This window comes from Branchiostoma lanceolatum, chromosome 1 (genome assembly GCF_035083965.1).
Source record: "Branchiostoma lanceolatum isolate klBraLanc5 chromosome 1, klBraLanc5.hap2, whole genome shotgun sequence".
Lineage (NCBI taxonomy): Eukaryota > Metazoa > Chordata > Leptocardii > Amphioxiformes > Branchiostomatidae > Branchiostoma > Branchiostoma lanceolatum.
In genome coordinates, this window is record NC_089722.1 from 14,660,822 (window position 1) to 14,684,273 (window position 23,452).

The following is a 23,452-nucleotide window of genomic DNA, read 5'->3' on the forward strand; positions in this document are numbered from 1 at the left end:
GACCAAGACGGCGTCGGTGCAGGTGTCGTCGGTGCAGGTGGCGCTGCGGGTGTCGTCGGTGCAGGTGGCGCTGCGGGTGTCGTCGGTGCAGGTGGCACTGCGGGTGTCGTCGGTGCAGGTGGCGCTGCGGGTGTCGTCGGTGCAGGTGGCGCTGCGGGTGTCGTCGGTGCAGGTGGCGCTGCGGGTGTCGTCGGTGCAGGTGGCGCTGCGGGTGTCGTCGGTGCAGGTGGCGCTGCGGGTGTCGTCGGTGCAGGTGGTGCTGCGGGTGTAGTCGATGGAGGTGGCGCTGCGGGTGTCGTCGGTGCAGGTGGTGCTGCGGGTGTAGTCGATGGAGGTGTCGCTGCGGGTGGCGTCGGTGCAGGTGGCGCTGCGGGTGCGGTCGGTGCAGGTGGCGGCGGGGCAGGTGGCGGCGGTGACGTCAACGCCGTACCCCCCGAGTGGTGTACCTGTGGCCGCTGCCAGGACATGCCGTCCGACGTGGAAAAGGTGTGCTGTGGGGGTGGACGCGACAGCTGCACTTCAGAATTACCTGTAAGCCATCAAGTCTGTTTATCCACAAGTTTTGATCGTACATGTACCCATATTCATTTTCTTTTTAACAAGAAACATGCGGATGGGATCTGATAACGAGGTTTTGCTACGATGTACAAGTAGAATACCATCTCTATTCAATACTATCTCTCTAAGAATAGCTCTCCAAGTATTTCATTGCTTATCAGTCCTTTACTTTCTTCTTTCAGGACATCGATCTGCATATCCTTGACCCTGGGATACTTACACTAGCAAGGCTATACAGAAACGATGTGTTTGCACTTGAGGACAGTCAAGAGCCAGGGCAAGACAACAAGGAATACAGACATGCTGCATACAGACAGTTCATCTTATGGCAGCATGGGAGCCTGGGGGCAGGGAACAGAAGGGTCATCCCTAGTTGCTGTGTGTGCAAAATCAGGCGACGGTTCCCTGACCCCCATGGCCAGTACATAGGCTTCCGTCCAAGTAGAATATAAACGTGAAGTAGAAGTAGTTGTACATAGTAGCAGTGTTCGTATCTAGTATATTTGAACATGTTTCCGAGTGGAATCTTGACTGTATACACCATACAAGTATCTTATGAAGTTTATACAAAGTTCTAGTTCCACATAGTAGCAGTGGTAGTATCCAGTATATATGAACTGGAGTCTTGACTCTAACTATACTGCATACAAGTATCTTATGAAGTTTATACAAAGTTCTAGTTCTACATAGTAGCAGTGGTAGTATCCAGTATATTTGAACTGGAGTCTTGACTCTAACTATACTGCATACAAGTATCTTATGAAGTTTATACAAAGTTCTAGTTCTACATAGTAGCAGTAGTTTTCAATAGTAGCAGTTGTAATATCCAGTATGTTTACACAAAGTTTATATAAAAAGTAATTACATTTGCTGTTCAAACAAAACATGATTTTTATACTGTATAATACCAGTCGTTACAGCCAACTGCTCATTACTGAGCAGAATGTAAACATGAACTAGTACTTTGCTAAATAGAATATAAACGTGTGATAGAAGTAGTTTCAAATAGTAGCAGTGTTAGTATATCCAGTATATTTGAACATGTTGCTGAGAGGAGTCTTGACTCTAACTATGCAGCATACAAGTATCTCATGAAGTTTATACAAATACATTTGCTGTTCAAACAGGATTTTCATACTGTATACTGTACTTTAAGTATAATTTCAGTTGGACAGGGGGCAGAGGGGGCAACATAACAAACCATAAAACATAATAACATGCATGGTAAAACATCTCGCAGATGAAATACAACGCTTAATCAAAAAGTAAAATAATCAAAATGCATTCCAAATATTGTATGGAAGCCTGTCTGATCACCCAAGTTATCATCCGGTCTGGAACACCGGCATCAAACACCAGTATCAAACACTTATAAAACATCATCCCAGTCCAGGTATGACATAAATAAGATCATTACACACTATTCCTGCACTATCCTTGACCTGTGCTGCTCGACAAGCTGAGCTGTTGGTGGTGGAGGGTGCCTTGGCAGTGGACCCCGCCTCCTTGGGTCGTTCTCGGACATTGGCTGCGTTCGGCTCATGCCTCTGCCTGAGTCGATCCTCTCCGCTACAATCCTGCTTTGCAGCTCTGGGATGTAGCTGTAGTCCTTGGGCACTTTAACGTTGTAATAGGTCCACCTGTCCGACTTCTTCTGGAAGGACCTATGCTGCCTAAAGGTATAAAGTAGTAACAGTAGATTTCAGTTACCTTCAAGTCCACTTCAAAGAGTGTTCAAAAACCTAGTTAAATAACTTATAGATAACTCATGTAGACACAAACATGTACATTCTCTGCATATTGAAATCAGACAAAAATGTAAGTCTACAATAGACTTCTGTTAGGAATAGTCTGTAAGTGGGAGTATAAATAGAGGTGTGAAAGTGCAATTAAAAGTCAGATAAGGAGAGAAAACACATCCACATACATCACTTCTCCATCACGCTTCCTCTTTGCCACCGGCCGGTCTTTGTGTCTGTTGTAGTCGATGGCTGCCAACAGACAGCGCGCCCCATACACATCCGGACTGAAGGCGAACCTCTTCGAGGCATACATCAAAATGTGATTCTGGAAACTTTCCAGATGAGATGTCAGCCTAGAACAAAGCAGCAAATGAAAATGATTTTCTTTGCAAAGCAAACATTTGCCCCAGAAAACACTTGATAAGAATACATGACTTTCCCTTTCTATGACAAAAAAGGCATATTTATCAAAACCTGTATCTAAATATGTCATCAGACCCACCTGAAACGCAGAAACTTGTGGGCTGTCTTCAGCCATCTCTTGTTGAGGATGATGGCTGCCAGCTTCTGGTGGGGTGCAGAGCCAGAGACAAGCCAGGTTGTGGTCCTGACCTCGGTCTCACTGATGGGGTCGTGATAACACCCACCCAGGGTCCATGTGTGCTTATTGCAGACATGGTTCAACACACCTGCCCACATTGCCTGGTGACAAGAAGCTCATATTTTACTACTTGTTACACTGAAGAAGGTCCCCTCAAAACATAAACACAATTCAATCATGAACAGTCAATTAACATTTGCAAACAATGAAGTTATCTACCACACTTTAGATAGGTCCCCAGGGTGGTCATCTTAGACAAGTTTGACTGTAGTTATCTATTCAACAGATGGCAAGATATAAAATGTTTTCTGTTCAAAGAGTTAAAACTCAAAACTCACCAAAAATACTTCAAAGTCCCTCCCAGATTTCTGGCAGCAGTACCAGAAGTGGTTAACTATGTGGCTAGCCCACTTCTTCAGCTCAGTGCAGCCCTTCTCTTGGCCAGCCTAATTCAATAAAAAGAGAGAAAAACAGTGTGCTGTAATTGCATGTCTTGTTGTCTCATTCACTCTTAGTAAGAATACCTCCAGCAAGTCCATTGTGCCTCATTCAATACAACAGTCATGTCGCTGCACTTCTGCGTACTCTTGTGCCACAGGACACAAACAGAAGTAAATAGAAGGATGTAATATTGCTTCTGAAATGTTGATCATGCCATTGCTACTGCATGTGAGTGAAAAGGATGACAAATAAAAACTTACTGCCACAATCTTCTTCAAGATGTTCTTGGCACCATGCCAAACATCGAGAGAGTGGAAGATCCCTTTCCTCCCATACTCTCCTGTGTCAGGACCTGTTTATGAGAAAGATTGTATTTTGATTGTTTAATGTCCTGTCTGCAAATGACTGTTATCACAGATACATATCAAAATTCAGTTAATAACTGTCACGGTTGTCATAGCCATAGTTTTGTCATTGCACGCAAACATAAGACAGAAAAGTGACATCATGCAACAGAAAAATACATCAAAAGTCCCACTGTACTTACGCATTAAGACACTGATCTGGGGGTGTGCATCAGTGCACACCTCCTTCACAGGGACACGTTCTGCCTCCATTTTCCCCATCATTTTCTGGAAGGCTGCCTTCTCTGTCCTGGCAGATACCCTCTGTGTCTCGCGCTTGTCAACCACCTCCACTGACACAATCGCCTTAGTGTCGTTGTCCATGGTTGTGTATGTACAATACTGGGCGCAGTGTCCAGGGGAATCCATACGCCCATCTCCTGTGTAGAATAGGAGCAATGTTGTTTAGCCATTATCATTCAACGAATCTATTTTAATATTACATGTCTTGAATGCTATGCATGAGGGAATTAATAGGATAGATTTGCATAAACACATTAAAAAGAATAGCCACGAGGCAAGTGATATTCCTGTCATAGTCATAAGTAAAGCTAATGTGGACTGGAGGAACCCATGACAGCCCAATTTCAGGTACAAAATAATAATAATTACCAGAATTGCAACAAAACAAAGACAACAATCAGCATAAACACAGCATAGAAATAATGATGGCTTATATATAATTTTTCAGATGATGGTCTTACTATCAAAATAAGTAACATACCCAGTAGAACAACGTTGTCCCTTCTCTTCAAGTCACGTAAGATGTTGTTGTTCTCTTCTTCCCAGTACTTTTGTATGGCAGGCACACAGTACTGTTTCTGTATGGCATAGAATGTCGACGGGCCAACACACCCCATGTTCATGAACTTGAACATGAGGTTTACCTTGCTGTAGTTGTTACCCGACAACAGGATGTTTGATGCCAGCATGAAGTCCCCTCCTTGCATCGAGTACTTGAATCTGGGCTGGGAGCACCATTTCTCCTGAGGATGGCCTTCTGCACATTTCTGAGTGACAAGACAATAGGACATGTAATGACGTGTTTAACACCTCATCTAAGTTGGAATACAGCTAAACCCCAAAAGACTGATGCTGGGGAAACAGACAACACATTATGAGCTATTAGTAAGGACATGCTGACAAGTTGAACAAAGACTACATAAGTAAATATGTATGTCTATAAACAACAGACTTACCCATGTCAGGATGATCCCACTTCCCACTGACTTTGTTGTTGGCTCTGGAGTGACTTCGCTGGAACATCCTTTTTCCTTGCATATGTTGTACGGTAACCTTAGGAACCGCACAAGTGCAAGCAGACACTCTGTGTAGACGATGCTACACTTCATGCCCACAAGGTCCTTTGGCTCTTTTATCTGAAGTTGTTCTGGCGTCTCAAACTGGAAGTCTTCTGTTGTTCCCTCTGCCACTGACTGGTCATGCGCAAAGACTTCCTCCTCAGGAGTAATGATGGGAAGTGTCCTCATATCTTCATTCAACTTTCTGTATGAAGACCTACAACACATTGGATAGAAGTAAGATATTTTGAAGAAGTCTTTGGCTTGAAAACGAAATAATCATCCATGGCAGAACTTATGATGGGAATTAAGAAAGGACGTAAATATATAAAAAAAATGATACACGCTCAGGACACTATGATAACTCAGAACACACCTTAGTCTCACCGGGGGAACCCACTCAGGATCACACTCCTCCCAGTCATCATCTTCCTCACTCCAGTCCTCATCTTCACCTTCTCTCAGTTCCCCAGCGTCACTTATCATCTCATCTTCATCTATCCATTCCCCACGTTCTTCATCATAGTACTCCACAGATATCCTTGAGGAAACATGACAAATACATGTTCAAATATAAACTTGAAAACAAAATCACATGTCATGCGTTCCAAGTATGCATCAGTGTGGAGGCTTCAACAATTTGAACAAATCACACATCGAAAAGACAAAGAACAAATAAGGGGAATGAGGAAGGAAAATTAGTACAATAATAGCAAAAGGGTAATAAAGAATTCTTACCGACTGTTTTCTAAGGCATTCATATCAGAGTCATCCACATCATCCTCATCTGTTTCTGACAGCCACCGAAACTCACCCCTGCAACAAAGATGTATCATGGTCACGATGAGTGCTGACTTAGCAGAGATACATGTATTGTTCTCCCACCTTATATACAGCACTATCAGTCTGCTATGGTTTACACACATATGTCACAATAACATCAAGCAAATTTATTCCATATGAAATACTTTTCTGAATACTTACAGAACAGAAGTAGTTCTGTCATGTTCGGAGTCTGAAGCAACACTTGACAGATGACCAGCATTGAGGTCAGGTGGCTGTAATACTGTCTGTGGACTGGATATCATTGCCTGGTGAGTTGGGGTTTGTGGTGTGGACTGTGGGCTGTGAGGTGGGCTTGGTGTCTTTGCTGGGCCTGGGGGGCTGTGAGGTGACCTGGGCTTGTCCTCGTTGTTATTGTGCTTGTTATAGCTGTAAGAAAAAATAGTGACTGAAAGTTATCAGATGGAAATTGAGTAACACTATTAATATTATACCCGGATTAGGCACTGGTTATAAGATTACAACTCTCTACCATTTTGTATGTACAACATTTACATCTTTGAAGCACAGGGAAACTTTTTCTATAAACTTTTCTCTATTCTAAGGTGAAGCAAAACATTCAGAAACTTCCACATATTCTTCCATGGCACCTACATATATTGCTGCACAGCACCATTATATAGCTTGCCACTTTCAATATTAAATGAAAAAAAATTTGTATATACATGTCAGAAATTCTGAACTTTTAATCAAAGTACACATACACACAGATTTGGTGCCACATGGTAAATTACCGAGAGATAACAGAAAAAAATACCCACTACAGTCTAGTAATATATTGCACAATTTTTGAATAAATGTGCATAAAATTTCATCGGGTGTCATGTAGAGTTCATGTAAATATAAATACAAATAAACATCGAGGAAATCCAGGCGAGTTGTGAACCATGCACGGTTCGGTCGTCGTCACAACAGAGTAACAAACAGCGCGCTCAAAATGGTTGACATTTAGAATGACAAAGGCCGCATGTCTCATGTGCACGCCTCGAAAACCCTTTGATTCTTACCCATCCCATTGCCACAAAAATGCATTTCTACATCTAGCTATAACATACGACGGTACAAACTGAAATTGATCAAACTTGTGTAGTAGGATTTACTGGGTAAAGAACGCATAATTTACCATGCACCGCTGACTCATTTTGGTGTAAGTGCGGTGCAGAGGGGCGCCCGTCTTGTTTACGTATTTATCTGGCCTCCGGGAAAGAGACATATACGAAAATAAAATCTAGGCAAATCACTTTCGACATAAACGAGAAGTCGAGGTTGATCGGTGCAACTCATAGCGTAAATTGAACGAATGCACATGTGTAAAATATGACTGTATAAATACAAACTCCACAAACCTGTCGATCAGTAGACGAGCAACAGCACAGTCTGTCCAAACTTCCTTTGTCTTCTCCTTGAGCATTTCCCTTATGTTCTTCCAGTCTTGATACGACTCGAGCAGGAGGATACGCGTTTTTCCTCTTGCTTGCCTCTTCCTTTTCGTGGTGGAATCAGTCTGCTTACTGCGACGCTTTCGCTTCGGGCCAGCACCATCGTCCTCACTCCCGCATGGGTCCGCCATTTTGTTTCAGAGACTCGGCGGATCATGACGTCACGCAAGATTCCCGAAGATTCCCGACCGAAAACCGTTTCTTTTTGAGTTTTGAAGCTGTCTACTTCCGGGTGGTGTCGCGGAAAGAGCGCACCTCGAGCGGACTGTTTGTTATCCGTTATTATACGTTAGAAATATGAAATGATGACAGAAGTATGTTGAAAAGTGATAGTAAATGAGAATTACATCAAGATATCTGTTATATATCTGATATTCACAATATTCAAAATTTTGGCGCTCAATCCTACATAGAGCATCTTTAAAATTATGTGCAGTGACGTACTGGATTTACAGTATATGATGGACACTACATTGTCACATGAGTGACATGACAATGCTCTCTATGCCCAATATTTATCCAAAATTATCAAGAATGTGTTATATGTCCTCGCTGTTTAGATCTGTTGTTCTTCCTTCCCTTCCCTACCCAGACCTATCAGCCAGCCCAGACTGCAGAAGAACTTGGGAGGAGGCTCCCTGGCTAGACTTAACTTGGACAGGTGAATGAACAAACTCCACAAGCTAAACCTGTAGCTATTATATTACATAATACAAAATAAATCAAGCAACAAGATAGATTCTCTAAAAAGTCAGACATTTCAGATAGCATTCAGTGTCTTTCAATTCATCAGTGACTGAGAATGAGCTTGAAGACAAGCGTAACTCGTATATAACATTAAGAGACTCTGAAAAAAAAGTAGCAAAAGAAATTGTTTAGTTGTCAATGATGGTTGACCAGGGCTCGAAATACTGGGTGCATGTGCACCCAGTGCACCCAATTTTGGAGCTGTGCACCTAATTTTTTACTGTGGGTGCACTGGTGCACCCAAATATTTTTGTACGGTTTGATGTGTAAAGGTATCACTGCACACTAGTAGACAGCATATTCTTGACATCTAAATGCAAGAAAATAATAAAATCTTTGTTGTAGTACTTGTTTAAGATTTTGATGTTAGAATTTGAGTTAATTTGGATTTTAAAAGCTTCAAAACTGCGTGCCGCGATCACATGCCAAACACGCATTAAGAGGAACAGTAAGGTTTGTCATTAGATTTTGCTTACAATAGTTACATTCTACTTTATTTAATGTGGTGCACCCAAAAAATTTTTGGTGCACCCAATTTTTTAGGTTGGGTGCACCAGTGCACCTATTCCCAAAACTGAATTTCGAGCCCTGTTGACGTAATCATCTCATTTTTCACTTGTGGGAAAAATGAGGACACAAACAGCTGATACAACAGTTTCTTGTAAGGCACTGGCAGTTTGGCACATAAGGTTTCATGTAAAGAAAATAGGCACTGATCCCTCAGAACGTTTCATTGGAATAGTTCTTCAACTAAGCCAGTATTCCAGTAGTGTGGTGTTGACCATTTTTGTTGTTCTTTTTTACAGAGAGAAATCCAGTAGCTTGGTACAGCTGTCAAATCTCAAAACCAAGTAAGTACAGGATCTTTTTTTTGTTTCATTTAAATGTGACACCTTTCTTTGTTTTAGGACTATCACAGTATCAGATCTACATGTACCATAACATTAACAGTCTGTGTAGGAATAATTTGACAGTTCAAAGTTTCAACTTTGCCAGTATGCCAGCAGAACAGTCAGGGAACTCCTGAAAGTGACGACAAACTCCTCTGTGTCTATCCATGATGGTTGACGTAATCATCCTACCTGCCACATGGCATTGTGGGGAAGCAATTTCACTGAGATACGCATGGGAGACATGTCAATTCTTACTTACTAGTAGTAGTCTGAGTAAAACTTAAAATCATTTTTGTAAACTTGAAAACAAGCGTTGTATTATCGTAAAGAATTACAGTATAACATTTTTCCTTCTTTGCAAGAAAACCCTATATTTGTACGTGTGAGAAGCTGTGAGTATTGCCGGTAGCTTCCTTGTATTTCATGTTTTGTCAGTGATGCGAAATTTATTGTAAGCTGCATTTTGCATGACAAACATATCATGATGATGTACATTTGATAATTTGCTGTGTTGTTCCACAGAACCTTAAGTTCCAGTAACCTGGCAGCGGTGTCAGACAGTAACCTGTCTGTACAGGAGGCTGCCCCCCTCAGGAGTTACGAGACACCCCACACAGCAGAGGCAGCTACTAAAGTATGCACCAAGCTACTGGAATACTGTAAATGCATTCAAGTTTGCGGTGGTTTTATGCTCTTCCCCATGAACTTAAACTACCGCAAAAATGCTTGTTTTACCTTCTGCCTGCTCGCCTTATGCTATTGTTTCAAGCGCAAACTTAAAAGTACCGCGAATACTCCATTTTCTCCCTACCACAAAACCAAATCACCTCAAACTTAAATGCATTTACAGTATACTAGTCGTAGCCCCCATCTGTGGTTTTGTCTCAAAGACAACTATTACTAGTACCTAAGCAACAAGCTTTTGTGCAGATATAATCTGGCATAAGAAAATAAATCAAAGTTAGCTTTTGTGCAGATTCAATCGGGCATAAGAAAATAAATCAAAGTGCTGTTAGTATATCACATGTAGACCTGTTATAAATCACTTGTGTTTATTTTACAAAGTGATATTTCCTAACAATAAGCATACATTTGCTCACACAATAGAAGTCATAGATGAATTATTATGGTGTAATTAATCAGTGTTTACCCCAGAGCATGTCCTTCCCGATTTGAATTTTCCTCTTCTTTGTCGTAGGTTTATTTTGAACAGTTGGTGAAGAGGTATTTCTACCAGCTCACTGAAGGTTGTGGGAACAAGAAATGCAAGAACAAATTTTGCCACTCTTGCCCAGGTAAACAGTACATTGCCATACAAATTTGATAACATTAAATACTTGTAAAAAATTATTATACAGTTTATGTAGTTTATTGTGCAACAAAAATCTTGTCTATGTATGTATTACTTAACTTGCTTGTTCTGTTGCGAACTGTCGTTTTTATCATTATTCTTGTTCAATGTTGTTTATCATGATCTTAATAACAGCATTTTTATTGGGAAATTTTACATGCTTTGGGTATATCTATTGTACATGAGTGTTGAATTGACCTAATTTTTACAATTGATATTTTGTTTCTCCAGGGCACATTGTTGTACCAAAAGACATGTTAGCAATGATCAGCATAGAGCTTGCCACAAGACAAAGGTGATTTTGTTACATCCTGGTTGTTGATTTATATTCAACAACTTTTAATGTATTTTTATCTGTTATCTTTACAATTATGAATGGCTTACAAGTTGTTTTTACCATACAGGCCATACCTATGTTCCATGAAGAAGTTTTTGGACAGACCACTACCATCAGATGTATGTATTCAATTTTTGCCTTTGATTTTCACAATCAGTGTGATTTAAATCTTCTCATCTGTAATGGTTACATTTTCAATGATGAGCTGGTTTACTAGATACATAAGATGACAAACTTAAAGTACATCAGTGTAGCCCAAAGCTTAATTGCAGTGCTACAATACAGAGCCTGCAGTACATACTAAAAGTTAAACCACCTGGGAAATGTAATACGAAATGTAAGACTGTTAAATGCTTTCCACAATATTTACATTTAGAAGACATTCACACACAAGATTTGTTGCTCACAAAGCATTCAGGAGCTTTACACAATATGGTAGATTCGTGTTTATAAGAGTTGCAAATGTGATTTGGAATGAAAACATTTTGCTAATACCCACAAAACACTTTTTGTTTCCAGATTTTTCACATAGAGAAAGGGAGACCAAAGCCATTCCTACACACCATGTTCTCATGCAGTCCTTTCTTGGGACTCTTCAAAGAGACTCCGGAAGAAACAAGTCCTCCAAACAAGCCATCCAAACCAAGACTGCTGTCCTCCAGCTCTAAAACACTGAACATAGCATCACATTCCAGTCTCGTATTAAAAGCTGCTACCTCGCTGAACTCAGTGGCAGATTCGAGACAGGTGCATTCAAATCTCAGACAAGAGGTTTTGAGGAGGGGTTCCTTTACTAACTATGATGGCTGGAGTGGACGTAGGGCTAGTACAGACTGTGTGTTGAATAAACTCACACTGGACAAGAATGGGCTGACTGGAAGCAGTAGGGAACTAAGTGGGAGTATGGAGAATATTCTGGGTGGTTCACCCAGAGCACTGTCTATCCACAGGTAGGAACTAAAGCATTGTTCCAACATGCACTGCTACAAATTTGATGTTTTACACATTTTGGGAAGTCAAAGTTAGGAAATTCATTCTAAACTTATTATTTTACAGTCTACATTCTATTGATTATACTGCTGTCTATGATGCTTGACGTAATCATCTGTCTTGCCATATTTGGCACTATGGAGACAAAATTAACTGAGACAGCCGAAAAACTAAACCTCATGTTATATGTGTGCTAACTATTACAGCAAAATTATGTATCTTAAGTAATATTGCCTACCAATTGATTTATGAATTACTTTTGTGACTGATAACATGAACGGTTTTTTGAATAAGATATCTGTCTAATATGAAACTATACTGTTTATAACAATGGTTCAAAAGCCAATTAACCATAACCTGCCCCCCTCCCCATTTCAGTAATGGTAGCAGACCGGGCAGCCTGACGTTTGGCCAGAGTGTTCATCAGGAGGAGGGTCTGAACTCCCTGTCCAGTCTGACCACCAGCCCGTCCCGCCTGCTGTCCTCTGCGGAGTGCCTTAGTGACCAGTCGCCCGAGCTGGAGGAGTTTGAGAGGGAGTGTATGCTGGAGATGTCCTCAGATGACATCAGGGAGTTCTCACTCACACATCTCACACTGCCCATGCTTCAGGTGGGGGACAGTTTACCTTAAAACTGTTTCAGTGATAGTATTCTTTTGTTGTAGCTTAAGTGATTTTTTTTTAGATTAATTTTTTGAGCATTTTGACATTTTTTGTTGTTGACCCCAAAATGATTGTTTATTAATAACCAAACAATGAATCTTTGATTTATTACAAAAAAAGTAGCCAATCTTTGAATCATTGATTAATTTATTACTTTGGGGTCAACAAAAATGTCAAAATCATAGCATAATCAGGCTGATTCAGCACTTTGCTTGCTTTTTTCTTTACAATAGCTTTGACTCTGTGTTAGAGAAGTTAGAAGGCTTGTAGTTATGGCTTTTCAGTATCTCTGACAATGCTGAAGAAAACAACTCATGATTTCTTGCAGGAATTTAGCAACTACATGCTTAATTTATTAACCTTCTCCCTGCTGCCTAACTCTGTAACAAATAGGAAATTGGGTGCCAAACGGCTACTTCTGTGTGCTAAAGGTTAACTTTAAATGTTAGCTGTATGATGCTTGATTCTTCTTTGATAATATTAATTATGCATGTGTCATATTGTGGACATCAAAACAAGTGGTTGGTTTGAAGCCTTTGCCAACTGTTATTATGTCCACATAGAACAAGGTACCAGTGGGATGTGCCGACAGCCAGTCTGAAGGGTTAGACTGTCTGTGCGATTGTCTCACACATTGTTCGTCATCTTCCTACATTAGTTTAAGTCTGAAGATGGGCGTGGTTGTGTCAAGACCTCAGCACCATCTTATGACTTTTCATTTTCGAACTGAGAGATTACCAATCTCGATGATGACCTTCACTTTCAACTTTGCTGTATGTGATGTAACATGAAGCGATGTTAAAGCATCCTAGCAAAGATGGGTATTTGAAATTAACTTTTACATCCTTGCCTCTACCTTTGCTTCTGTTGAACTTGTTAAGTCATGTTGATATAGCTGCTATGTCACTTAGTTTAGAAAATGCTGCTATAATATGCTATCCAAAGAGTAAGTGTTAAACAATTTCAATTTTGTGTTGTTCCCAGGACACAGTGGATAAGTACAGGGAGCTTGGGGACCCGTCCTTCCTCCTCAACACAATCAGAACAGTCTTCACCTCATCACAGGCTCTCAATGATAGCTTCAAGGTGAGGAAGTAACAGGCTTTCATTCAGCTCCAATTGTAATATGAAGTTCCTAGTAAACTTAGCCCCTCTAAAATTTATTGTATGATTTTTAGAATAAAGCGAAAATCTTTATCTAAGAATCAGTAATTTATTAATGTTGCTGTCTATGATGTTTGACGTAATCATCTGTCTGCCATATTTGGCACACTGGAGACAAAATTAACTGAGACAGCATTCATACTTCGTCCACCATGCTTTTACTGAATCTTTAGTAAAGTAAGACTGTTTTTTACTTCTTGAAGCATACTGAGTCTGACAGTGGTGTGAACATTGACCTGGAGTCCCTCAGGAAAGCTTACCATCTACTATGCAACCTGCAACCACAGGTAAGACATTCTAAATACCTTTTTTTTTACCTGCTAGTACAGTAATAGACCTGGCGCATCCCCGTCTTTTATGACAGCCAACGAAAGGGTATGTCACCCTGTAAGGGACGGTATAACCCTGTCGCCGCGAAAGTATGTCGCCTGATGATGACAAAGTTTTTAAATTGACAAAGTCCTTGCAAGCTTTTTGACTATGTTATTGATCATCGGTTGAAATTTTCAAGTGGCGTACTTTATTAAGATCTTCTAATTATTAGTAAGACAGTGTTCTTAAGGAAGTTTGAGATTGATGATATGTTCTTTTTAAGGAAACTTTCAAGACTGCGATGGCCAATGCAGTAGAGATCCTCCTGTCTTCGTTACGAGGCACAAGTGTACAGCCCAACGAGATTGCACAGGTATGTTCATGCACCTACAAGTTCAGGATTTGATTTGTTGTCAATTTTGTTTACCAAATCTGTAATTTAAAGTCAGTGCTCTGGTAAAGCTGCTGTCTATGATGTTTGACGTAATCATCTTCCCTGCCATATTGGCAGACTGGAGACAAAATTAACTGAGACAGCATTTTTATTAAAATTAAGATAAGATATTCAGACAAAATCATGCATAAAACTCATGACTAAGGTGGAATTGAGATTTGTACACTGTAGTTTTGTACACTGGCAGTTCTAAATGTTCACTCTGTATTTGTTTTCAGCTGATCCTTCTGATGGAAAACCCCCTCATGGAGACCAGGCCAGCCTTGCTGCACAAGCTGTGCCAGGTAGTGGCCAGCCTCCCCCACACCTCACGTTCACAGCTGGCCCGGGCGCTCATGAAATACGACAAGGCCAACTTCAGGACCTTCCTACAGCTGTTCCAGGCTCACTTGGTGCAGTCTCTACATCCTGACAAGGGGTGGGTTTTTGTTTGTTTGTTTGTTTGTTTGTTTGTTTGTTTGTTTGTGTTGCATACCGGGAGATCGCCTCATGGTGTAACACACCAGGTTTGTACTGAGGACTACAAACTGCATATCCCGACAGATTTTCAAGATGTCTGAAATGTACCAGTTTTTAGTTTATTGAATGAATCATCTAGTATTAGTATTAGCAAACTAGGTAGATTTGTATAAATTCTCAAGCTTTTGTTTGCCATATATTCAAAATTCAGATGACCATGATGGTTCTTAATTGGATATTTGATACAGCTTTGTTATATTAAAGTTATTATGTGTGAAATGTCTGGATGTATTCATCAGCCTAGAATTTATGTTAAGATAGCACATGAAGATTCTCAAATAACTGAGTCAGTATCGCCCTGAAGAAGGTGACAGATGGTTATCAAAACTTCAACTTAGGTAAAAAAAACACTTGGTTATGTACAAAGAACTGTGTTATCCACTGACTTCCCAACCTGATGAAACTATTCACAGATGATAGATTAATGTCTTGACCATTCCTCCAGTGCTAGGGACCAGATGTTGGATGTTGCTAGGACGTTGTCCGTGTTCCATCTCGCCAACAGTCGTGCTCACAGCTCCAGAGGAAAGGCCATTCTGCCTCTGTCTGACTTCTACTGCCCAGTTTTGGCCAGGTCAGATACAGATCTTCTACATGCATTCATAGAATGATTACTTTTTTGTCAAAGGTGAATACGATGGAATGTGCGTTATGCTAATGATTACCTCATTTGCATAATGTATGCAAAACATATTTCCCTTATGCACCTCTGTCTACTTTTGTTTTGTATGAAAATCATATACATATTTTCTTGTTTTGCCAATGAAGGTTAGACATCCATGTAATGAGATACCCACTAAAAAAGTCACTCAAGCATCTGGACAACTGGAAAACGGTCAGACGTTTCAGAAAGCATCCACTGTCTTTCATCTTAATCTTCATATGCATTCTCAGTCACTTATGAAAGACAGTAGATGCTATCTGAAACATTTGACAGTTTTCAAAACTTGTCCAGTTGCTTGGGTAACTTATGAGTATTGAGTATTTCCTTGTTTCAGTTCTTTTTTTGTCTCACGAAAGTAATCACATATTGTTTTATGATTTTCAGAAAAATGGACTACAAGCATGAGTATGGGGACTGGACTTCAAACCAGAGTTCCATGCTGGACTTTCCTTACCTGTTAGACCCATCGGTAGGTCTAATGTCTGTTGTACATACAAAAGATGAAATCAGCTTCCTTTAAATAATTTTTAAAGAGTACTTTATCTAGAGGCATTGTTTGATCATAATGTGCCTACAAGTTCAGGAGTTAGCCTGTTAATTTTGTTTACCAAATCTTTAATCTAAACTTAAAGTCAGTACTCTGGTAAAGCTGCTGTCTGTGATGTTTGACGTAATCATCTGACATGCCATATTTGGCACATTGGAGACAAAATTAACTGAGACAGCATTGAATTAAGATGAAATATTCTGAAAAAATCTTGACTAAAACTCATGACAAGTGGAATTTAGGTTCATAAACCGTAGTATTATACAGTCTGGCAGTTATAAATGTTCACAAAAAGTACTTATATCTACAGGCATTGATCAAATATCTCACATCTTTTTCTTATTTTAAAGAGTTCTTTATTTAGTTTGATGACAAATTCCTATTAATTGTGGCTATACAGGACAGATTTAGACTAAAAATGTTCTGTATCTTTCAGTTGAAGGTCCGTATCCTACACTTTGATGCTGTGGTGCAGATGAGGAAAGAGTACCAGAATGCAATCCTACATCAGGCAGTAAGTATATCTATGTCAACTGATGGAAAGCCCATATAGTGATTTTTCCATATGGATGTTGATCTTTTGTCAGTTTCATCCATTCTATTTTGTTGTCTGATGTACACTGAACAACATTAAGTTTCAAAAACTCTATTTCAGAGAGTGAATCAAGCTCAGAGATACCTCAACCAACTAAACAAGTAAGTACTCTGTGATGAAGCGTCTGATAATTTCCAAACTAGTGATCAGTACTGCTGTCTATGATGCTTGACGTAATCATCTGTCCTGCCATATTTGGCACACTGGAGACAAAATTGACTGAGACAGCATTGTTGAAAATTAGATAAAAGACTTGGGAAAAAATAACTTGACTAGAACTTATGACTAAAGTGGGATGGAGGCAAAGACACTTGTACACTGTAGTTTTTGAAGTTCTGATATAAGCATCGCCTCCGCTTCTTTTACTCATCAAACATAGATATATCTGATATTTGGAGTTTCTTTTAGCACAACCAGGGGTGTCCCTGTGGTGTAGTGGTCTGCGCCTTTGCTACTATGCCACATCTGGTTCAAATTACTTGGACCAGAAGGACTGGGGTTCTAGTCCCACGTAGGGCACCTCTGGACAAGAGGCGCATTGAGTCATACCAAAGACTTTATAAAAATGGTACATACTTATGAAACAGTATGGAAGTTAAACACACTCCACTGCCAGTGGACTAGCCCCCTGCTGCAGTGATTGCACCACAGTGTGGCCCCAGGGCTATGAAACGGAGATGGGCACCGCCCTATACATCAATTATGGTGTGGGAGGATTTTAACTTTTTAACTTAGCACAACCAGGTAATCTCACCTGCTGACATTTCGGTGTCTGTCAGACATCTTCTTCAGAGCTTCTGACTAGAGTACTGCTTCTCACCGCTATAAGTAGCCGATGTAGGTGGCGCTTTTGCGGCGAGAACGTAATCCCAAATATGGCTGAGCTTGTATCCCCCCTCGTCTCGGTTCATCACAGGTGATGACTTCCTGATCCATACTGCCTCTTTAATCCAACGAATGCGTCTGTTGTCCTCTCTGTCTATTACTTTGGCCCCCTCCCAGTCAATGACGCAATGTTCTACCAACCTGATGAAATTATTTTCGGAAGGATAGATATATCTTTGTCATACCTGGGCTGGAAAAACCTTTGATACAGGTTTTCTGGACTGGGCGATAACTTGGGTTATCACACAGGGTACTACTTTTATCACACAGCCTTCCATAAAATATTTAGAATGCATTTCGAGTGCGCCGGTTGCGCCGCTGTCGAAAATTCAAATACTGGATTCGGAGGCTGGAATCGATGTTGGTACAACTTTTTTTGTTCAAGGACACAGAACTCTCTCAACTTCTGGCGTATTTTGCATTGAAATGTGTTTTGTTTTTTTTGTGGGTATGGCATAACCCTCGGTCCCGGCCTTCCCACGGGTCGTATCACCCTCAGGGCGATATGAGCCGTGGTCAGGCTGGTACCTCGGGTGATGCGGAATACACTGTATTGTATTCTATATGTAGTTTAATGGGGATCATGTGAAACAAGCAAATCATCTCCTCACAGGGAAGCATCCCTGGAGGACGGTGTCCAGGCGGCCACCTGTCCCTTCCTGGTGCTGGAGATCCGCAGGGACCAGCTGATTCAGGACACGCTGGCCGAGGTGCAGCTCAAGAAGGACCAGCTCAAGAAACCGCTCAAGATCAAGTACATCGGTGGTGGCGAGCAGGTCAGTAAATTCAGAAATGTTTGCGGTGGTTTTATATTTGCGTTTTTTGCGTCGACTGTTTCACCGCGAACTTAAAATCACTGTGAACATTTTTGCCCAATACTGCAGCCATTGATAATGATTCATCCAATACAACTGGAGAATGCTTTATTGATAATGCTGTCTGTGATGTTTGACGTAATCATCTGTCCTGCCATTTTTGGCATACTGGAGACAAAATTAACTGAGACAGCATTGTTGAAGAGGTCAGAGGTCACCTCATGATGTACATGTAAAAGGTCATTGCATAGTTAACCATCTTTGTTCCATTTTAGTTAAATAGTTGTGCATGCACAGTAAAGCCAACCAAACAATAGTATTAGTAGGGCCCAAAATATGGAAATAAAAGAAATGCTGAAATCGTTATGGTATGTAGTGACATTAACTAACACTTTTTAATATGCGTAATAACTTCATACTTTGAGCATTTTAAAACCTGCATAAACGTGTTGTACAATGATTCCCTTAGTTTCGCGAGCCTACAAAAACCCTGGTGATTATTTTTAGTGAGTTCTCACATCACAATGACGTTGTATTTTTGCATGATGGACGTCGCTATATAAACTAATCATGTATAGAAATGACTTTCAAAATCCAATTCTCGGGCCCTAATATTGCTTGGGTTTCCTTTAAAAGTGCTTGATGCATAAATGCTGACTCAAGTTGTTGATTGTGTCCATAACTGGCAACAATACATTGAAACTGTACCTACTGTACATTACAGTCTGTCCTTGTCCTGACCAGTGGAAAATTAGCTTTTGAGTCACCGGAAATGCTCTTTTCCATTTCGCTGTGATGACAGGGCCTGGACATGGGTGGTCTGCAGAAGGAGTTTTTCCAGATGATCACAGAGTCTGTGTTCGACCCTAACTACGGCATGTTTGTCTACCTAGAGGAGAGTAGGAGCCTATGGATCAATGGTGAGCACCAGTTCTAACACTTCCAAGTTTCAGCATTATCATTTACAAGTACTAGATGTCTTATTCTCTTTACAATTAGCACACTGAAGTAGCCGTTTGGGACCCAATTCCCTATTGGTTACGATGTTATATAATTAGGCAGCAGGGAGAAGGTTAAAGAAATTTTTTTTTCAAAATGTTTTAGAGTAAAAATTGATACAATCAAGTATGGTTAGGGTCTTTCCATTAGATAGCTTGGGTTAGATATCCAGGCATTTGATGCACCAAATTGTTTGATGTAATCAATCAGCGACCACCTTTTTTAAGCGAAGCTAGTGTGTTCTAGCCTGAGTGTCATCCTAGTTAGTTCTAGGCTTTCCCCCCACTGGAACTAACTACTAGTAAATTGCAGGATGACACTCAGGCTAAGTGTGTTGTGCCAGAGGGCTAAATTTTCTCAACTATACAAATACAGAACTCTCTCAAGCTTGAGAGTTGAGATTTCAAATTTAACGTACTATTTTCTTGTTACAGGGGAATCCCCTGAGTCAGATGGGGAGTTTGAGCTGGTGGGTATCATCCTGGGGTTAGCCATCTACAATGGTGTGATCCTTGATGTGCATTTCCCCATGACTGTGTACAAGAAACTTCAGGGGGAGACTCTAGAGTTGGCTGACCTACAGGACATCCAGCCGACCTTGGCTAGTGGACTACAGGAACTATTAAACTATGAGGGAGATGTAGAGATGGACCTGTGCTATACTTTCCAGGTCAGAAAAGATTTTAGATTTCCTTCATTTACCTCCATGAGTAATGGACGTATTGTCGATTTGTTTGTATGTTTGTCTTTTCAGAGTTATAATTTGGTCAATGTTTATTTTGGGCCTTCTAGAAGGTGAACTTGGTACTGCAGCAGTACCTTCAGGTTTTGTACCTTTTGTCTTGGACACGGTACAGTTTTGATTTGTTTGTGGCAGGAAGTGGAAACTTGACAGTTTATTTTAGGTCCATGAAGTATATAGAGTGTGGAGTGTGCATGAAGTATATATCGTATGTAAAATCTAAAACCCAGCTGTATTATATATTTTGAGTGTCATTTTGTTGGGCCTGCTTGTTGGGTCATTTGTCTATTTAACTGGTGTTTGTGTTGTTCCCAACAGGTTTCATACGAGTCCTTTGGCCATGTGAAGACAGTTGATCTGATAGAGAACGGATCTGAGGTCCCAGTCAACAACAAGGTGCATACTGTATAGACATGTTCGAATTTGTTGAAAGCTTGGTGTTGAGGTTTCCTTTGCTGTACTATTTGTTCATTGCGGTTTTGTCTAGCCCTTTGTTCTTCCTATGCAACCACAGAACCGAGGAGAATTTGTTCGCCGGTATGTCAACTTCTTGCTTGTGGACAGTGTGGAGAGACAGTTTGAGGTAAGTACATGCACTACAAGTATTATTAGATGGAAGTTCATTGTCACTGTCATAGATGTTTAGACGCCCTGTTTACATGTATATGATGACCTTAGAATTACAAACCTGTGCTGGACAGGGGTAGTTATCTCTGCATACTTTGTAAGTCATACTTCATCTGACTTACAACAAAAGGTTTGCAGAAGACAATTCTTGTGTTTCGTGTTGTAACAATGTTTGTGTGTCTATGATGACTTGTACAGTAGGGAGTGTGTTCATAATACAATTTTCATGTTGTCTTTGTTTTGCAGGCCTTTTCCCGAGGCTTCCACTTGGTGTGTGGAGGAAGAGTCTTGACCCTGTTCAGAGCAGAGGAGATAGAACTTCTCATCTGTGGAAGTACTGAACTGGTATGACAGCTGTTATCAATGTTCAGAATACTGTAATTCTTGATTTGTTAACTGTAACTTATCTTAGCTAATTTAACGATTACTGGTCAACCGCTAAAATTTCATTAACGCAAAAACATTATATTTGATCACTAATATTTGAGATAGTAATGTTTGTTCCCACCGTTAAAATTAAGTGCCGTGACCTTAACTCCATTTTCCCCCAACCGCTATATTTTCCTGCCGCTATATTAAAGTGATTTACAGTACTAGTTGAAGTGTTGATTCGTACAGTAGACCATTGAAAGGGGGCCATTCCTACAAAATATAAAACCCATTATATCCTTTGGAAAAGACAAGTCTTGTACAGGAGTTATTAGGTTTAATGCAATTTTTAGCATTATTTCAATTTTTTCTTGCAGGATTTTGATGGGCTGGAAGCATCTACAGTCTATGAAGATGGATACTCAAAGTAAGAACATAACATTTCCAAAACAGTTTTTCTCCTCAAGTATGTTTGGTTGTATGCTTGCGACTCAAAATTTGCAATTCCTTTTTTCAACTCTCTTACCATTTGCTAACGTGTGCCACACTAATGACTGGACTACTTTGTTCACAGGGAACACAAGACTGTGCGAGCCCTGTGGTCAGTGGTGAGGTCACTGTCACACAAACACAAGAAGATGCTGCTGATGTTCATCACTGGGAGTGACAGGGTAAGACCTGCTTACGTCGCACATAGTTGCAACTCTTCAAAACAAGTAAAGCTGTCATCTTGGAATTTTTGAGACACTTTTGTTCTCAAAAAGCGACTCGTATTAAGTGCTGTAAAGCTGACAATATATACTTTCTAGAACCGATTGTGCAAATAACTTATGTAGTTGTCCTAGAGAATACTTCAGGGCAAGTATACATGTAAGCCCTTACCCTACGAAGAAATGTACTTTAAGACTTTTTTCTGTTCTTTATTCATGTATAGGTCCCACTGAAAGGCCTCTCCACCCTAAGGATCACTGTTCAGAGACATGGATCAGATTCAGAAAGGTAAAAAGAAGAGTTTGCAAGAAGTACTTTTTGGGGACTATAGATCTAAGAAATCTTGCTATGCCTATGTGTAGAAAAGTATAAGAAACACATCAGGCGAAAGTTCAGCCACAGAGGTGTTGGTGAATGACCTCTGACCTCACCTTACGACAGGAACGGAATATGGACTACGAGTATGGATTATGGCTCTGTAAATTTTGTATGTATCGATGTATATGTATTTTAGACTTATGTTTTGTACTGATTGTATTGTGTTATCCAGGGCCCCACTGCAAAGCAGTGTGGTGCACTGAGTTGGGCCACCCTGGCTAAATAAAACAGAAACAAACAAACAAACAATCAGTACCTATGACCACTAAAGTCCCAATATCTAGATAGGTTTTAGAAAAGAACTTTGTTTCAAACTTTTCAGATGCATTTCATTCAAGACAGTACACATTTTTGTTACACTCAAGCAACTGGCCTATTGGAATCTAATCCCAACCAGTTAGTATCTTAGAGTTGCCTAGCGATTTATAAGGAGCTTAACTTCCTTAAGCTAACTTTCTCTGTGTTTTTCTCCATCACTCAGACTACCCACAGCCATGACCTGTTTCAACACCCTCCTCCTGCCTTCCTACAAGGACGAAGAAAAACTAAAGAACAGACTTCTTACCGCTATAGAGAACTGTAAAGGATTCGGTCTCACATGAGTTCTATTATAAGATATATGCAGATGTTTATGATTGTAAATCAGTTGCATGTTTCGAATGGTCTAGTCCAATTGTGTATGAATATGATTTTCAAACAGTATTGTTGCTTTTTTGTGTCATGTTAAATTGTTACAGTTTGCCAAGTACGTTGGGTATCAATCTCGAAAAGGAAGATGCTGTGTACTGTTCTAAAAATTGCTAAGAATATGTATTTGAATTTATGATAGCAATTTGCTGCTGTGTTAACATTTGCATATGTAAAGCATTTGTTGTTTACCTCTTTGAAAGTTGAATATATTTATTCTCCACAAGTCTCTGCGTTGATACATTCCTAGTGTATGAGTAGTGCAACATATTTTGACAGAAGATTGCTGCTATATCCATTTTCAGTGTTTACATTGTTTATGTTATAACAATAACTCAGTGTTGAATGGTTGTTTGTGTGAATTGGGGGAATTGTAGGTCAAGACAACCTAATAAATTACAAAAAAAAAATTGGTTTGGACATTTTAATTGATGACAAAATTAACAACATCAACTATCATCTGCATAGACTGTTCTGTATCATATATTCTCAAATTCTTTTATTTTTGTACATATTTGTACTTTTGTAGATACAATTTATGTGATAATGTTGAAATTACCACACACCACTTTATTGGTCTCTTTGTTTATGCAGTGAGAAAATAAAATTTTGTTCAAGAGTTCTCTCTGTTTATTACTTCCTCAGTTTCTCAATATATCTGACTTTTGATATATG

At 40.0% G+C, this 23,452-nt stretch overlaps 2 protein-coding genes, 2 long non-coding RNA genes and 1 other non-coding gene across 5 annotated transcripts in view; 3 read left to right on the plus strand and 2 right to left on the minus strand.

Moving 5' to 3' along the window:
- Positions 1-23,452, minus strand: part of LOC136436720 (uncharacterized) — a 72,765-nt gene that overhangs the window by 14,640 nt on the left and 34,673 nt on the right. The window lies entirely within an intron of this gene.
- Positions 249-3,003, plus strand: LOC136436632 (uncharacterized). Its single transcript, XR_010756064.1, has 2 exons — positions 249-531; positions 741-3,003. It is a non-coding gene; the product is annotated as an uncharacterized lncRNA (long non-coding RNA).
- On the minus strand, positions 1,041-7,732 carry LOC136436625 (uncharacterized). Its single transcript, XM_066430775.1, has 12 exons — positions 7,237-7,732; positions 6,032-6,259; positions 5,786-5,863; positions 5,424-5,588; positions 4,946-5,264; positions 4,471-4,756; positions 3,890-4,126; positions 3,603-3,694; positions 3,240-3,347; positions 2,803-3,002; positions 2,486-2,653; positions 1,041-2,231 (listed from the first exon to the last, which is right to left on the minus strand). The coding sequence occupies exons 1-12, from the start codon at positions 7,458-7,460 to the stop codon at positions 1,979-1,981; spliced, it is 2,358 nt and encodes a 785-aa protein (XP_066286872.1). The 5' UTR covers positions 7,461-7,732; the 3' UTR covers positions 1,041-1,978.
- Positions 7,635-23,396, plus strand: LOC136438416 (probable E3 ubiquitin-protein ligase HECTD2). The gene is made up of 27 exons (XM_066433189.1): positions 7,635-7,643; positions 7,890-7,990; positions 8,883-8,927; positions 9,492-9,603; positions 10,168-10,264; positions 10,552-10,615; positions 10,725-10,776; positions 11,177-11,607; positions 12,026-12,257; positions 13,294-13,395; positions 13,677-13,760; positions 14,069-14,158; positions 14,458-14,657; positions 15,204-15,332; positions 15,807-15,891; positions 16,406-16,483; positions 16,625-16,665; positions 18,063-18,225; positions 19,067-19,184; positions 19,698-19,933; positions 20,324-20,401; positions 20,520-20,588; positions 20,879-20,977; positions 21,379-21,428; positions 21,576-21,672; positions 21,936-22,000; positions 22,572-23,396. The coding sequence occupies exons 1-27, from the start codon at positions 7,635-7,637 to the stop codon at positions 22,690-22,692; spliced, it is 3,048 nt and encodes a 1,015-aa protein (XP_066289286.1). The 3' UTR covers positions 22,693-23,396.
- On the plus strand, positions 12,812-12,945 carry LOC136426370 (small Cajal body-specific RNA 14). Its single transcript, XR_010754297.1, has one exon. It is a non-coding gene; the product is annotated as a small Cajal body-specific RNA 14 (non-coding RNA).

Bases quoted from the DNA above. Each gene is read 5' to 3' on its own strand.
- LOC136436625 (XM_066430775.1), bottom strand. From the start codon at position 7,460: ATGGCGGACCCATGCGGGAGTGAGGACGATGGTGCTGGCCCGAAGCGA. The intron at 4,757-4,945 runs GTAAGTCTGTTG...CTTGTCACTCAG, and splicing joins GTGGGATCATCCTGACATGG to AAATGTGCAGAAGGCCATCC. The intron at 2,232-2,485 runs GTATGTGGATGT...TTATACCTTTAG, and splicing joins AAGCGTGATGGAGAAGTGAT to GCAGCATAGGTCCTTCCAGA.
- LOC136438416 (XM_066433189.1), top strand. The intron at 10,265-10,551 runs GTAAACAGTACA...TTGTTTCTCCAG, and splicing joins ATTTTGCCACTCTTGCCCAG to GGCACATTGTTGTACCAAAA. The intron at 20,589-20,878 runs GTAAGTACATGC...TTTGTTTTGCAG, and splicing joins GTGTGGAGAGACAGTTTGAG to GCCTTTTCCCGAGGCTTCCA.